Source organism: Pagrus major, chromosome 3 (assembly GCF_040436345.1).
Source record: "Pagrus major chromosome 3, Pma_NU_1.0".
Classification (NCBI taxonomy): domain Eukaryota; kingdom Metazoa; phylum Chordata; class Actinopteri; order Spariformes; family Sparidae; genus Pagrus; species Pagrus major.
In genome coordinates, this window is record NC_133217.1 from 905,172 (window position 1) to 920,378 (window position 15,207).

The following is a 15,207-nucleotide window of genomic DNA, read 5'->3' on the forward strand; positions in this document are numbered from 1 at the left end:
CTATCTCTGTTTTACATAATTGGATAGTCATGTTCATTGAAATAAAGTTTTAGACTGGAGATTCATATTTTTAAAATTCCTTAATATGCAGTTAAACATTATGTAAAGTAAGCCCACGTCCTGTGATCTGAATGCCTGTCTGAACCAGACAACCGTCGGTGGTTGTCCGTATCTGATGAAAATCCCTCTGATGCAACTCAGACAGAAGTGTTGACAGATGGGTCGTTGTTTTACAGCTTGATTCATGGTCGGTCTGGTTTCCTAACTTCCTTCTTCACTTTTCTACAGTATTGTGTGATGGTTCCCACGAGTTAAAGCCACAGGCGACTAAATGAAACGCGCCGTTACCTTGAATGAACTTGTGGATTTGAAAGGTTGAGTCGTTTTTAGACGTTTTAATGCAGAAATGTTACATATTATATCTTTAAATACACATACAGGAGACAAGTATACATACATACACTGTACATAACCATCGACATCATGTGAAAGTAACCGATTACATTATCTATTTAATATTTATTCCTTCGCACTACTTGCATTGTTGTTGACAACTTACAGAAACACTAGACTTGCGTACAGACGCTGTATGTTGTTGTTCATTGTTGGTTTTTATATAAATAATTATAAACGATAATATGTTTTTGCACATTATAGTTAAATGTTATAGTTAAATATACAGTTACAATCCTGAATTTGAATTTCTTTGTCATCAGTCAGAACAATCACCTGTCGGATGCAGAAAACATTTAACGACCTTTTTAATGTGTTTTCTTTGATATAAATCAGCTTCACAAGCTGCAGCCTCAGAGTACTCAGAGTACCTGTATGTGCATCGTGACAATAACTAGTACAAACACATTTTTGTAGTGCAACAAAATATAAAGCAATAAAGGTGAGATAAAGAAACGAAGCCTACCTGCCGAGTGATTTAAAAAGTTCTTACCTGTGCTGACGTTACAGCCCAGAACAAACACCACCAGGCAGCTGCAGATGTTCACCCTCATGCTGATACCGACCGGACTGACTGATGAATTCACACACTAATGTGAAACCTCATGCCCCGTGTGGGCTGAGAACAGGAAACTCAGACGTATTTCTGAAAAAAGCCTCTTCCTCAACACGTCTTTGAGTTGGTGTCTGCTCTGTCGGTGCGTCTGGCATTAATCCGTAGGAGTTCGAACAAACGTCTTATTTTTCAATCCAAAAATGGACTGAACACATGTTTTTCTGAGGATATATTCAGGCGCCTGGCAAAAAAAAGACTCAGCCCATTTATGACGACAAAATGTCCCTGTCTGAGAGTAACAGGAGCATTAAACTCATTATAGTTCTTTAATTACTTATTTCCACTAATGTTGAATATATAAAACAGTCAGAAACAAGAGCAAAGGTGTAAAAACAGCCTATACACGTTGCGTAAAATGACATTAACGTGCCTAATCCCCAAGCTTAAAGCTTTAAAACCCATTTAAATGAAATATTCACAGATTTGAAATCTCATTGGCTACATGATGCGTCAATCATGTGAAGGCTGACGTGTAATTGGCTCAGGAGAGAGGGGGGCGAACGAGGAGTGGGTCTCATGTCTATGAAATCCATCGGTGGCGGTTGCAGGCCACAGGGCGGGCATACAAGCTCCTAACTGGTCAAATGAGCTGTCAATCAAAAGGTCAGAGGTCGGCATCCATCTTGTGGCGTTTTGTGACAAATGGAAGCATGAAACAGCACGTGAGGTCAGTTTGTCACTGGTTATCAATGTAAAACTGTGTGTTGGACTTAATATTTGGCTCAAATGATTCAACTGGACATTTGGGAATAAGAGAAGGCGGCTTTTGTTGGATCTTGACCGACCACACAAACACAGATGCTCCATCGGTGAGTTTCCAAACATTCGTGCATGTTTGTTTGTCTGTTTGTTTGTTGATTGTGCCCCGCTGATGTGGTTTTCTCTTGAAATGGTTTGTCACAAGAATTTAAACTGTCTAACGACGTACGCCGTGATTACACACTTAAATTGAGGCTTTAGCCTTTTCGCTGTATTTCATTAACAGCTTCAACGCATTTATACTTTACTTTTTTCAGATCTAATAACATTGGGAGTGAGTGGAACATACATATCCGTCCCTGTGCGCTCTCAAAGTTCGACTTTATACTTAAATACAACAACTCCTGGTGTCATCATGAAGGTGCAGTGGAGAAATATATGCTGAGGACAAACAGGCAACGGTTAAAGACTTTTAGTGACGCTCAGAGAAGGTTCGGTAACCTGGATCAGCTTCATTTTAAATCAGGTTTAAAGGTTCTGTGCATGTACAACGTGAACATGAACAGAGGTCAAAGCATCATCTGTTGAGGAAGTCAACATCTGTGTGTGCTTGGTCAGTATTTTAATATCTTCCAGGGTCAGAAGCATTGTCTGTAGACTTTTATTCCTGTTATTTCCAGATCAAAACTCAAATGTTGTTGATGTTTTTTAATTAATAAATGATGTACATTTATCTGCCCCTGTGTCTGCGTTTGGGTCTCCTTTGTGTTAAACAGTGTCCCAAATTAGCAAATGTAACTAAAATGTAACTTCAGACCAGGTCTTTTTGTCTGCCAGATGTACATGTGGTATTTGGATACTTAACAGAGTAAAGTTTTACTGACCCTTATCTGGGAAAAGGAAGTTTAACTGGTGACGTTTTGTCTGGAGGAAACTGAACAGATCCAGTTGTCACTGACAGAAGTAATACCACTTGGAAACACCAGGTGGAGAAAGTTGTCTGTTGCAAACACCTGAGTGCCTCCTGCAACCAGCCTTATTCAACATGTTAAGACACATTCAGGCTTCAGAATTAAAAGCTCAGTATGTCGTTTCTGCTGCTTGAGGTCTCGATCAAAAGAAAACAAAAGAGGAAAGCAGCGCGGGATCATGGGAGTTGTCTCGCATTGTTTTTCAATCCAAATACAATCCTGCAGATGAGCAAACACTGGAAAACACAATGGGTCCACATCATATAGTCTTCTACTAAAAACTCCATTTATTTGTGAATGATGCACAAAAATAGAAAAAGGGAAGTGTGTACTGCAGCAAACATGCAAGTCAGGGGTCAGTGGGTGGAGGAGGATGTCATACTTCTTGATAGTATGACATCATCCTCCTAAGAAAACTTCATTAAAAACCACATTGATGTCTTTAACAATGCACATTTAAAAAATCCCCAAAAACTCGACCTGACTCAACAGTTTTGTGTGATTCACAACACGTTTGAAACATTCTCGTGTTTCCATGATGATGTTAGTAAATAAATGTAATTGAAATGTTCAAAACTCAAATGTTGTTGGTGTTTTTTAATAAATATTGTACATTTACAAAGAGATTTAAACTCAAACAGGGAACGAGGGCGCGAGAAGGTTCTTACAGAAAACAAGATTTGTTTCAACGAGCCCAGTCGCACGGATGAAATGTTAAGTTAACGTTTCGGCAGATAACCTCAAAGTTTGAACGTGTCAGAGGATACGTATCATATTGACATTTGTGCCATATAACATTCACATTACATGTTTATCACCTGACTTGTACATCAGAAATGGAGGGGATAAACGGGCGTTTCGACTTTTGCAGGTAGAGAGCAGGTATTTTAAGCCAAATCATGATGTTTTCCTAACCAAGTGTTTTTTGTGTCTAAATCTAAGCAGAGCATCAGCACAGCACTGTGACAAGAGAGAAATAAAGATTTCAACCCAAACAAGCGTAAAGTTGCAACATAAAGAAATGTTAAAGCTTCAAGTTATCTGCGGTTTTCCAGAACTGTACTTGGCTGACATTAATTCTGGAGACTGGTTTCAACAGGTAAGAATCTAGAAATAACAGATGTTATATGGAAAACGTCTCCATCTTAAATCTGTCTAAAATTATGCATCTAATATTTACATAAAACAAAAGTCAAAATATTTTACATGTTCCAAATTTAAATTAAAAAACTGAGATCATCAACCAAAGTTTGTCAGTCGGGGATTCCTTATAAAAAAAATCACATGTATGAAATCACAAACAACACAAACAACACGTGACTCAATTCAGGTCAAACTACAGCTGTTGTTGTTTTCCAGGTGTTTTGGGGTTCTGCAGTAAACAATACGTGTTGTCCGTCGGCTGTGAGGAACCTGAGGATCGAGAGAGAAAATGACAAAGAAATGATTCCTGTTATTTCCAATTTTACATTTAATCGGCCGTTTGAATGGAAAATTCCCACCTGTAGTTTTTGTAGATTTGCACTTTGTTCTCATTTTATTTTGCTTTATTTGGAATTGCAAATGTAATCCGCCTTGTTTAGTATCTCATGTCATAAACTCGTGTATTTACAGAGTTCACATGTAAAACCATGAAAGCAAAATTAGGCGCTAAAGCTTAAAGTTACCTTTATTATTGTTTCCACCAGGGAAAGTCTCACAGATCACAGAGTACGGGGACTCGTCAGGTCGAGATGTGTCTGTGAAAAAAACAATAACGGTTTGTCGACCGTATATCAGTATATATGCAACAGAATATTTGGTTGAATGTTAAAATGTGTGACTGTAAATGTCAAAGTCTTTACCGGTCGTCTTTTCCATTGGTGGATCAGTGATAGTGGAATACGTGGGATCGTTTTGGTTTGATCCACCTATGAAGTGATTAAATATACATATATGATTTTCAGTTGCCACGACAGGATCCATTATCCCAATAAAAAACATTTACATGCTGAACCCCCCAAAACACTCAGAGACTGCTCAGTTTTTTCTGTTTCATAAAGGTTGTGGAAAAATATGTTGAATTATTCACCTGGAAAGTCTGCCAGGCAGTATGTGTCTGTCGGTCCAGGGAGTCTCTGTACACCTGCAGGAACATTCAAACAAAGAACAATACTCATTTGTATATATGAAGTGGTACATAGATACATACATTAATACACCTTATGAAACTTTAAAGTCTTGGTTCAAGTCGTATAACTCGTATAAGTATAACTAATAAGCTGCGACTTCTTCTCTGTCTGTGCACTTTAGGAAACAGCACAAAAACATCAGTGTGAGATTTCATTTCACATCAGTCTTGATCCTGACAGAAAGAGGAAGGCAGCATTTTAAAGAATGAAACACTTCTTATTTCTCACCGTTTGTGGGCTGAAACACTGATCCATCCTGTATCTCTTCATAGACGTTGCATCTTTCTTCAGTTCCTGTGAAAAAGACTGAATTACTATTGAGTAATGAGTAATAATCACTGATAATCTGACACAAAACATATGAGTTATAACCTGTATCTGACTTTCTGATGTCATTTTACAAAAAGCGTATTAAAATGTAAATTAACATGTTGCAGTGTGCAGAATATGTAACACACATACTGTGTTTCTACATGGTCAGGTTTTATTTACCTTGTCTTTTAAACCTGCGTCTCTGAGTGAAGTAGATGATGATGATGAGGAGGAGGAGCGAGGGGACAATGATACCAATCACCAAAGTGAGAGGTGGTTGATGGTCCGTAGGAGCGACTGGAAGACAAAGTAAGAATTAATAACTCGGTAACACTTGGTAAGACTTCAGATCCTCATTGTAGACCTACCTGTGCTTGACGATGGTGATGTTGAAGTTGTTGTGGTTAGTTTCGTCGTAATCGGCGTCGGTGTTGTAGTCGGCGTCGGTGTTGTAGTCGGCGTCGGTGTTGTAGTCGATGTCGGTGTTGTAGTCGGCGTCGGTGTTGTAGTCGACGTCGGCGTCGGTGTTGTAGTCGATGTCGGCGTCGGTGTTGTAGTCGGCGTCGGTGTTGTAGTCGGCGTCGGTGTTGTAGTCGATGTCGGTGTTGTAGTCGGCGTCGGTGTTGTAGTCGACGTCGGCGTCGGTGTTGTAGTCGATGTCGGCGTCGGTGTTGTAGTCGGCGTCGGTGTTGTAGTCGGCGTCGGTGTTGTAGTCGACGTCGGCGTCGGTGTTGTAGTCGACTTTGCAGTAGTAGTTGTTGTCGGAGTTGTTGTTGTTGTTGTCTTTGTCTTTTTACCTTGCGAGTGGGGCAGAATAATCAGTTCAGTAGGTAATCCCAACAAACTTTCTAAAAATGTACATCAAACATGTCCACAACACATTAATGACCAGTAAAAATCTTAATTAAAATATCTCCTGTTACATTCTGGTCGACTGGTGGAAATATTACTCTGATTTGTGTATTCAGAGTAATGTACTCTAACTATGGACCATTGAGTTGTATTGAGAGTTTAGATATAACAGCGATTACATTTGTCAATCACCATTTAAAGTCCAGATGGAGACAGTCGATCAAAAAGTTCTTATGTTGAAACGGCTTCAACAAAGAGATTATCCATGACTCTGTTGTAGATTTCTTAAAATGGTGTTATAACTCAGTCATAAGTGTAACGTTAACCTGACTGTGTTGCTTTGCTCGTATCTTTGACAATCCACATCTACACAACAGCAAAATGTCACTGCGGTTAGTTTTGGTGAAGCTCAAGCTGTCATTTTTCCACAAGCTAAATTAAATAGTGTCCAAGCTAAATCAGTGAAAATGTTGTCATCTGACAGCACTTTGAAATAAAATGATGAAAAAGTTAAATTAAATAGTATTGAAGCGACTTGATGAGGTTTTCTAGTTCATGTAAACACACATTGTGTAGCTGTGTGTGATGTGATGGTTTGTTCTTGTGGAGATCTTGAATGTGAATCCTGTGAATCTTACATGTTAAAAGGTTTTTCATATTTAAACATGATGTGAAACATAATGAGACAAAGTCATTCATCATATCTGAGACAGACCTCTTTCATTATTGTGGTGATTTGTTCTCATAACTTGTACTTGCATGCAGAGCATGTCGTGCGCTCGACTTCCTTCATTAAACCACAAACTCACAGGTTTAATTTTAGCACAGTGTCAAAGGTGCCAGTCAGCACTGACTGTAGATCTCTGTATCTGTCTGAATAACTGCTCCTCACGGCTTCATGCTGTTGCTTTTATTTGTCTTTGAGCTCTTTTAGATTTCATCAATGTAAAAACCCTGTTTTATCGTACTGTTCCTGTTCTTTCTCTTCGTACGTGTTTGTCTTGTTGTTGGTTTAGTCTCAGTTTGAGTTGTTGGTGTTGAGGTTGCTGGAGGTGGAGGTGGAGGTGGAGCCTCGGTACGTTCAGTGTGAGATAGACGACATTTACCACAGAGAGATGAAATCAAACACTCAAACTCAGAAGTATAAAAAGTCTTTGGTCTTTCTCGACATAAACAGCTGAATGCAGAAGATGTTGTTTCCTCTTTAATTCAGCATTATTTAGCCTTGTATGAACTCACCTGTCTGCAGTAACTTTGTAAAGGAATAACAGACACTTCTCTCTGAGAGTCAGCTGAGCAGACTGACACCACTCATGTATTTACACTAAATAAGCTGCACCCAGAGGCCTGTTAGCTTAGCTTAGCTTAGCTTAGCACAGAGACTGGAAACAGGGGAAACAGTTAGCCTGCCTCTGTCCAAAGGTCACAAAATCAACTGACCAGCACCTCTAAGCAGCCGATCACACAGAGACTCGTTGCTAAAAGCACAACTGTCAGATCAGATGTAATTATTGGAAAAAGCCGAGCTGCTCTGAGCAAAGTTCAGAATATTTTAACGTCTAAAAACAGCTGCAGAGAGGAGCTCACAGCAGGCACGTTGAACTACAGGACAACAGTGTTTCTGCTAAGCTAACCAGCTGGCTAGCTGAGCTTCATGTTTAACAGACAGGTATGAAAGTGGCATCAATCCTCTTATCTAACTCTCAGCAAGACAATTAAAAAGCTCATTTCCCCAAATCATGAATTATTCTTTAAAATGATTAATATTTGACTCATATTTCTCTGTTCCTCTGACTTCTTGTCTCTCACCTCTCTCAGATGTCTCACCTTTGATCACAGTCAGGTAAACAGCAGGTTTTCCATCACAGTAGTAAAGTCCAGAGTCACGAGGCAGCACGTCTATTATAGTCAACGTCTTGTCCACTTTTGAAACATAAACCTGTTGGTTCTGTTGTATTTCACCCTCGTCTGTGCTCCATTTTGGAACATGTGATCCTCCAACATCATGAGGACAATACAGAGTGACTCTGGTCCACTTTGTGGCATCAAGTCTGACTGTTCCTGAACACAACAAACAAAACAAGATACATGTTATGCACCATCATAAAATGATCACACGTATCAACTGAAAGTGCCATCAGTCAGCTGACATAAATGAGGTCATTTAGAAACCAGTATTATAATCAGTCCTGTTCCCTAAAATCAAACTAACTGATGGTCCTGTAAGTTCAGATGGATTCAGAACCCAATGATTTGATCCAGTCCTGTCGTTGTCCTTATAGTTGTGTTGTGAACTCCACTGTCCACCTGAGTTAAAACGATTTTTTAAACAATCTACTTATAGTTATAGTCGCGTCCTCGGTGTGGACGGCCCTGAATGCAGAAGTGCAACAAAATGCTTCTCTACAGCATCAGGAGTGAATTACCTTCTGCTGCCCGTCCATTGAGGCATGAATTTAAAAGTAAGTCTTCAGTGTTCAAATTATGAATAATGATGATGATATATCTTGTAATATATATAGTTGCTAAACATTTAGCTTAGAAACATGATGCTGAAACAAGAAGAGAAAACAAAGTGTGATGTTACCTGATGGGATCACCGTCAGCTCCACAGCTGCTTCATTATTACACAGGTATCTTCCAGAGTCTGAGATGTTGACACTGCGAATGTGAAGTGATTTATCTGCCTGTGAATTGTATCGTTTGCCTGGGTCAGTAATGTGTTTCTTGTCCGTGTCCGTGTCACCACCAACAGTAAGAATGTCAACTCTGTCTCCGTTCGTCTCTCTGCTCCACGTCGCTTCACCCTCCACAGAGTGAGGACAAGGCAGTTTGACCGGCCTCTTCTCCTCGACTATTTCATGTTTTATTCCTGCAAAAGAAACAATTTACAATTTTACAATAAATACACATCTGCCTGCATTTCTAAACTCAAAAGTGATTTAATATCAGAGTCAGAATCACATGTTATTGAGCACTTATTGAACGTGACCTTGAATGTGAACTTCCTACATTGAAACCACATCTTCAGACTAAAGACGCAGGCCTGGTTTCAGCCACAGTCGTCTCAGACTTCTGCATGAGTGAAAACTAAAGTTCAACCAGCTTTGACTTTGGCGGCTGAATGAGTTCCTGTTTACAATGTGTGTCCGGTGGCATTCTGACAGAAATTGGACCAGATTTGGTCGAGTTGGATAGACGGACTGCCCACCATTGAGTCCGGTTCTGCTCGAGGTTTCTTCCTGTTAAAAGGCAGTTTTATTCTCCATGCTGTCACCGAGTGCTTGCTCGTGGGGGAAATGTTGGGTCTAGACCTGCTCAGTTTGGAAAGTGTCATGAGATTGACTGATTTGGTTCTTTATCTGCAATTATTTATATTAATATATCACGACTGCGTACTAACGCACTTCCTGAACTAATGTGAACAACTTCCGTCACTTTGACTACAGGCTGTTAAACTTCTAGTGAACATCACGTCGGTGTTGAACCACAAACTTCCAACACTCGATGAAATTACAACTGTGAACAACAGTGATGACGGACGCACCGAACACAATCTAATAATTGAATGTTCTTACCTGCAGTGACATTACATCCCAGAACAAAGACCAACAGGCAGCTGCAGATATTCACCCTCATCTTCTCTCAGACCGAAGCGACTGAACTGACCACAGTTTCCATCTGAGCTGAGAACAGGAACTCAGCTGTCTGGGCGTTCACACGTGTTCCTCTGACAACAGAAACCCACACAGTCCTTATCTTTGTTATTTCTTTTTTTGACTAATGAACACCAACACTTCCTATTGGTCAGTCATACAATAACATCAGACACAAGCAGCAAGGAAGTTACTCACTTATCACAAATTCTGCAGAAAGACGAAGCTTTTATCATCTTGTGTTTTATATAAGTTAATGATTACATCATCTGATACTGAAGCAGCTCAAGAAACAGTCTCAAGAGCTGGAAAGTGATTAAAGTATGTGTGTATTTAATGCACCGCAGTCAGGAAATCATTCAAAAGATAACTGACTTGTGTATTTTGCAAATATATGTGCACTCAGGCCTTAATGAGCTGAGCTGAGACTTGTTCTGAGTCATGTCGACTTTTATGATGCCTGATATGTTTTTTTAAGATAAATACAATGGCAGAGCAATTTATGTTCCTGCAAACTACACACATGTTGTGATTTGTATGTGTCCTCTACACTAAACTGACAGTCGTACGATACGTGTCATATCAGTTTCACATGCTTTGTATGAGCCGACTTTCATGTCAGGAAGTGGACGTAACGTAGGCGGTGGTGTCAAAGCTACGTGAGAGGGCTGCAGACGGCTGCAGAGAAAGTTGTCGCTTATTGTGTCTGAACGACACCAGAACAGTGACGTCACAACATAACAACTGGAAATTAAACATGAAGAAACGTAAAAGTTAAACATGTCTGTGGTTTCTGGTGATTCTGAGTTCAGAGACGTTTTAAGTGGCCACCAGATATATTTCTTCAGTTTAAAGGTAATCCAGTGATATCTGTGTGTTCATCCTTGGATAGACACCACACAGAAGCTGCTAACAGCTAATTAGACAACTTCTAATGGTGCAAAGTAACCTGACACAGCAGAAGGTTTGATACCAGCTCAATCACCAGAATGAAAAAACACAGAAAAGTTCAAACTGAACGTTTCGTTATGTCGCAACTTTACGTTTGTTTAGCTTGAATGCTGTGTTCATGCTCTGGCTAGGCTTAGGGACAAAAAGCACTTGGTTAGGGTGAGAAAAACATCATTGGATGGATTGGATTTGGATTAAAATACCTTGTTTTGGTCGCAGCGATCACGGAGTCTAGTGGTGAGACTCGAGGTCGACATTTGTACCAAACGTGTCATTTCACGTTCACATTATACGCTTATCAGCTGTCTGTCGCATCAGGAGGTGGAGAAGATGGTGGTGACGTTAGTAAAAGTCAATAAGATGTAGGTGACTGCAGTTTGACTCTGTGGGGAGATTTCCCGCTGTTCTTGTCGCCACAGAAACGGTTGGAGATGGTCCGCCATCCCGTGAGAAATAGCCGTCTTTGGTCGCCACAGGAACAGCTGGAAGTCTCCCCACAGAGTCGCCCACGTGGCAGCGCTGTTGGCTGTAACAACACCACCACCCTCCACCTCCTGATGTGAAAGTCAGCTAATAAACATATAATGTGAACCTGATATGACAAGTTTGGTACGAGTGTCAACCTCGAACGTATCTGTGGTTTGTAGAAACATTAACTCCCAACATTACGTCCTGGAGTCAGTTGCTGTTCGCTGCTCTTCTTTGGATGAAATAAACCCTCCAGGGTAGAACTGATGCTAAAGAAGCTACGCTAACCTTTTCATAGGAACCTGATTGGCTGAACGACTGTGTGTTAGGCCTGGCAAGAGATCCCGTGATCTCACAAATCCATCTGCGCCGTCTGTAAGCAAATATAGGCTCCAAAAACTTCTCACTGTTTCTGAGTAAAACAAAAGTGGTGCCATCGACTGTCAAAGGTCATGAGAACGAGAAGAGTCACACCGAGAAGTGAACTGACTTTATTTATAAATGATGGTAGCAAAAAGAGAAGGATGTGGACACGAGTGCAGGAACTGGGTCGGGTGGAGTCAGTAGGTGTGAAGGGCGACATCGTGTTTTCATCATTTAGGGAAAATACATAAAGCTGCTTGATACCACCTAACACTTGTGTCATTTGTGGTTTAACAGTTCATCCAAATTCATCAAATCCAGTTCCTCATTTTGCTATTTTAACTACACATTAAAGGTGCATTATGTAGTTCTGGGGAAGAAATTCACTGATTTTGAACAAACTGAAGAAACAAGCTTTCATCAAAGAGAAACACAATTTCATTCTTTGACTTTGTGTGTGGCCAAGTTCCCAACGTGTGAGCAGGCACAGGCTCTCAGAAAGAGCTGACGTGGTCGTCTACGGTTGTGGTGCGACTTCAGACTCGTCATTCTGCTGCCAAACACCCAGCTGGTAACACAGAAAAGAGGAAGTGAACCTCTCGCTAGTGTGGGAAAGAGCCACAGCACATCATGTACAACAAAAATACCCTATATCTATAGAAGCTAACACCCTCACAGTGCTGTGGTTTGACTTCTGTGTGAAACATGTTTGTGTCGTCTTTGCAACACAGTCAACACGATGCACCGCACACTGAGCTGCAGCGTTATTATCGGCTCTGCCTCCACAGACGAGACCCGAATCAGAGAAGTCAGGCAAATAAAAATCCTCCAGTCGTGACATCGCGCTCACGTTTCATCACGTCGACGGCTTCAAGCTTCAATCCACAACGTGTCTGGATGGGTCCTGTGGAGTGTGACGCTTTTACATGTCGGGGTCAAAAGTTTAAAGATGTACAGGTGCATCTTAAAACAGAGTTTCATGGAGAAGTTCGTATATTCTAGATTCATTACTCACAAAGTGAAATATTTCACCTTTTGTTTTAGTTTTGATGATGTTTTGATTAGAATATAACATGAGACGGATCAAAAAAAGGATTTATAATACAGAGATGTCGACCTTCTGAAAAGTATGCTCATTAATGCACGAATTACTAAAAATTAATTTTTTTTAAACGCATGTCAACCCGCTGAAACTCTCCTATTGACCCCATTCCCACTTCCCACAGGCAAGGCTGTGATTTTCATCTGAAGCGCTACGTTTCTACGTCACTGACGTCACGTTTCACGTCCTGAATTCACCAGAAACAGAGAACAACAGACCACATCCTAAACTCCTTACTGACGCTCCACCACCGGATGTTAATAATGTGAATCACTTTGTGCGGCTGGAAAGACGTCGGGTGTAAATGCCGAGTGTATTCTCATGTCACACATAAGCCGGTCTTAGTGGGTTTGCGTGGGATGTTAGACCAGTGGAAAAGAAGCATTGCTGATGGTGGCAGTGACACAACTGTGCCATCACCTTTATACTTGATCCTGGGACCTGTAACGGCTCTGAAATGGATCCAAGTGACTTTCCTGACTTGTTCACATCAATAATGAGCTCGGTCAGATCGATGCTGAGCTCCTTGGACTTTCCCACTGTAGTGTTCGTGGCTGAGTCTGATGGTTGTATCAGAGTCCTATTGAAATGGGCCCAGAAAAGTCACCAGCTGTTATCAACCAGAATCAGTCAGAAGAAGTTAAGAGGCCGAGCTACTTTCTATAATCACCTCAATCGATGGTTTGAGTTACAGTAACAGAAACATGAGAGCTGTAGAAATCATTGATACTGAAGACTTCCATGATAAACATGATCTTAACAAGCCGTCGCCAAACGAGCTCACACATTACTGACTCAACGTTTACCCTCCAGAACAATCTCTCTGTATCTGGCAGCACACCAGGGAAATTAAAATGCTTAAATCTGGAACTGAAGAGAGGAGTTGCTGCAGGAGCTTTGTGCAGCTTATTGAAGAGAAACCTTTCTGCCACAAGGGGGAGACAAAACTGCAGCTTTAACGTGTCTTCAGAAGTTCAACAGTTCTGCTTTCTACGTCTTGACTTTTTCACAACACTCAGTTCTTTGCTTTGCTTCTCGTTGGGATGTTCGTCTTGTATACACGTCAAATCATTCGGTCCCTTTTAAAGCTTCCTCTGTTTTGGTGTTTTGTACTCGCTGTCATCACTAACAGACAACACTTCACTTCACTGGGTCGGGGTGGAGACAGAAGGTGTGAAGTGTGACATCATGCAAAAGTCAAAGTGTGAAATTCTCAAGAACAGACTCGTCCGATTCCTCTGAATGTGTTATTTTAATAACAGAGTGCAGCTTCTGCACTCTTAAGATCAACAGGTGCACAGGAGAAGACCGAAGGCCGACAACATCAGGAAAAAGACACAAAGCATTTTCTCCAAATTTATCAAATCCAGTTCCTCATTTTGGTATTTCCCAAACTTCACATCACATTAAAGGTGCATTCTGTAACTTTGGGGCAGAAATTCATTGATTTGACAAACTGTCATCAAAGGACAACACAATGTTTTTACTTTATTTATAATTGCAGGAAATCTTGTGAGTTCAGCCACTTTTCTAGCTCCACACAGCGTTCTGGGGACTGTAATGCACTCTGAGGACGGCTTGTTTATTCAGTTATTGAATATATATATATATATATATATATATATATATGTATATATATATATATATGTATCCCATTACAGTCCCATGTATGTATATATATGTATATATGTATGTATGTATGTATATATGTATATGTATATGTATATATATATATATATATATATATATATATATATATATATATATATATTTCACTTAAATATATTTTTCCCTTATTAATTAAATAAACCCAAAACATTTCCAAAACTACATAATGCACCTTTAAGGCCGTCACAATACGAGAATTTTAAACTTCAATACAAAATAAAAAAACAATACTGGACATTTTCAACATTTTCTTTTTTTAATCAACAGTCACAGTGCTGGTGCTCGTTGTGTTACGGAGGCGAGTCGACCGGAAGTCCGTTCACTCCCGTGGGAACCTGTGACATCCGACGCACCTGTGAAACTCTTCCCCTCCGTAATATTTCGGTCTGGAATCGAGTACGTTAAAAAACATGAACTTCTGTGTTGATTTCGGAGAGGCCGTAATGGTGTTACTTGGAGAGGCTGATATTTTCTGAGGTGCTACACGGTGTACAAAGTTTGAGAGACACTGGACGAGGCCACACATATCTTCAATTTTTACAACTCGACTGTCTTTATATCGTCACCAAATACATCTTGGATGAAACCCAGAAAAAGTCCATTTCATTTTTGACATGATTGGTTGCCGTATTCTTGTAGGCAACTCCCGAATCCATCAATTACAACCTTACATTCACATTATCTTTACGTTATTTCAGCCTTGAGTGACGCTGCAGAAACATCATATTTCATTGGCTTTCACTCGGTGATCATGAGTGATGTCAGATTCCCGGCCTCAGTTTGACCCCGGTCCCTTTTGTTGTTTCCAGGTGCTTTCGGGTTTTCCCCAGTCAAGCGTACGTGGAGCCGTTCAGCCGTGATGTAACTGCTGATTGAGGAAAAATTAACAGAACAGGCATTCGTTAGACACGTTCTGTATTATTCA

At 40.4% G+C, this 15,207-nt stretch overlaps 1 protein-coding gene across 1 annotated transcript; it reads right to left on the minus strand.

Annotated features, from left to right (window-relative positions):
• Positions 1–3,975: 3,975 nt before the first annotated feature.
• Positions 3,976–6,440, minus strand: LOC140994093 (uncharacterized). The gene is made up of 8 exons (XM_073463667.1): positions 6,401–6,440; positions 5,591–6,070; positions 5,403–5,519; positions 5,139–5,204; positions 4,811–4,864; positions 4,584–4,649; positions 4,407–4,478; positions 3,976–4,152 (listed from the first exon to the last, which is right to left on the minus strand). Exons 1-8 carry the CDS (start codon positions 6,438–6,440, stop codon positions 4,076–4,078), a joined length of 972 nt encoding a protein of 323 aa, XP_073319768.1. The 3' UTR covers positions 3,976–4,075.
• Positions 6,441–15,207: the final 8,767 nt, after the last annotated feature.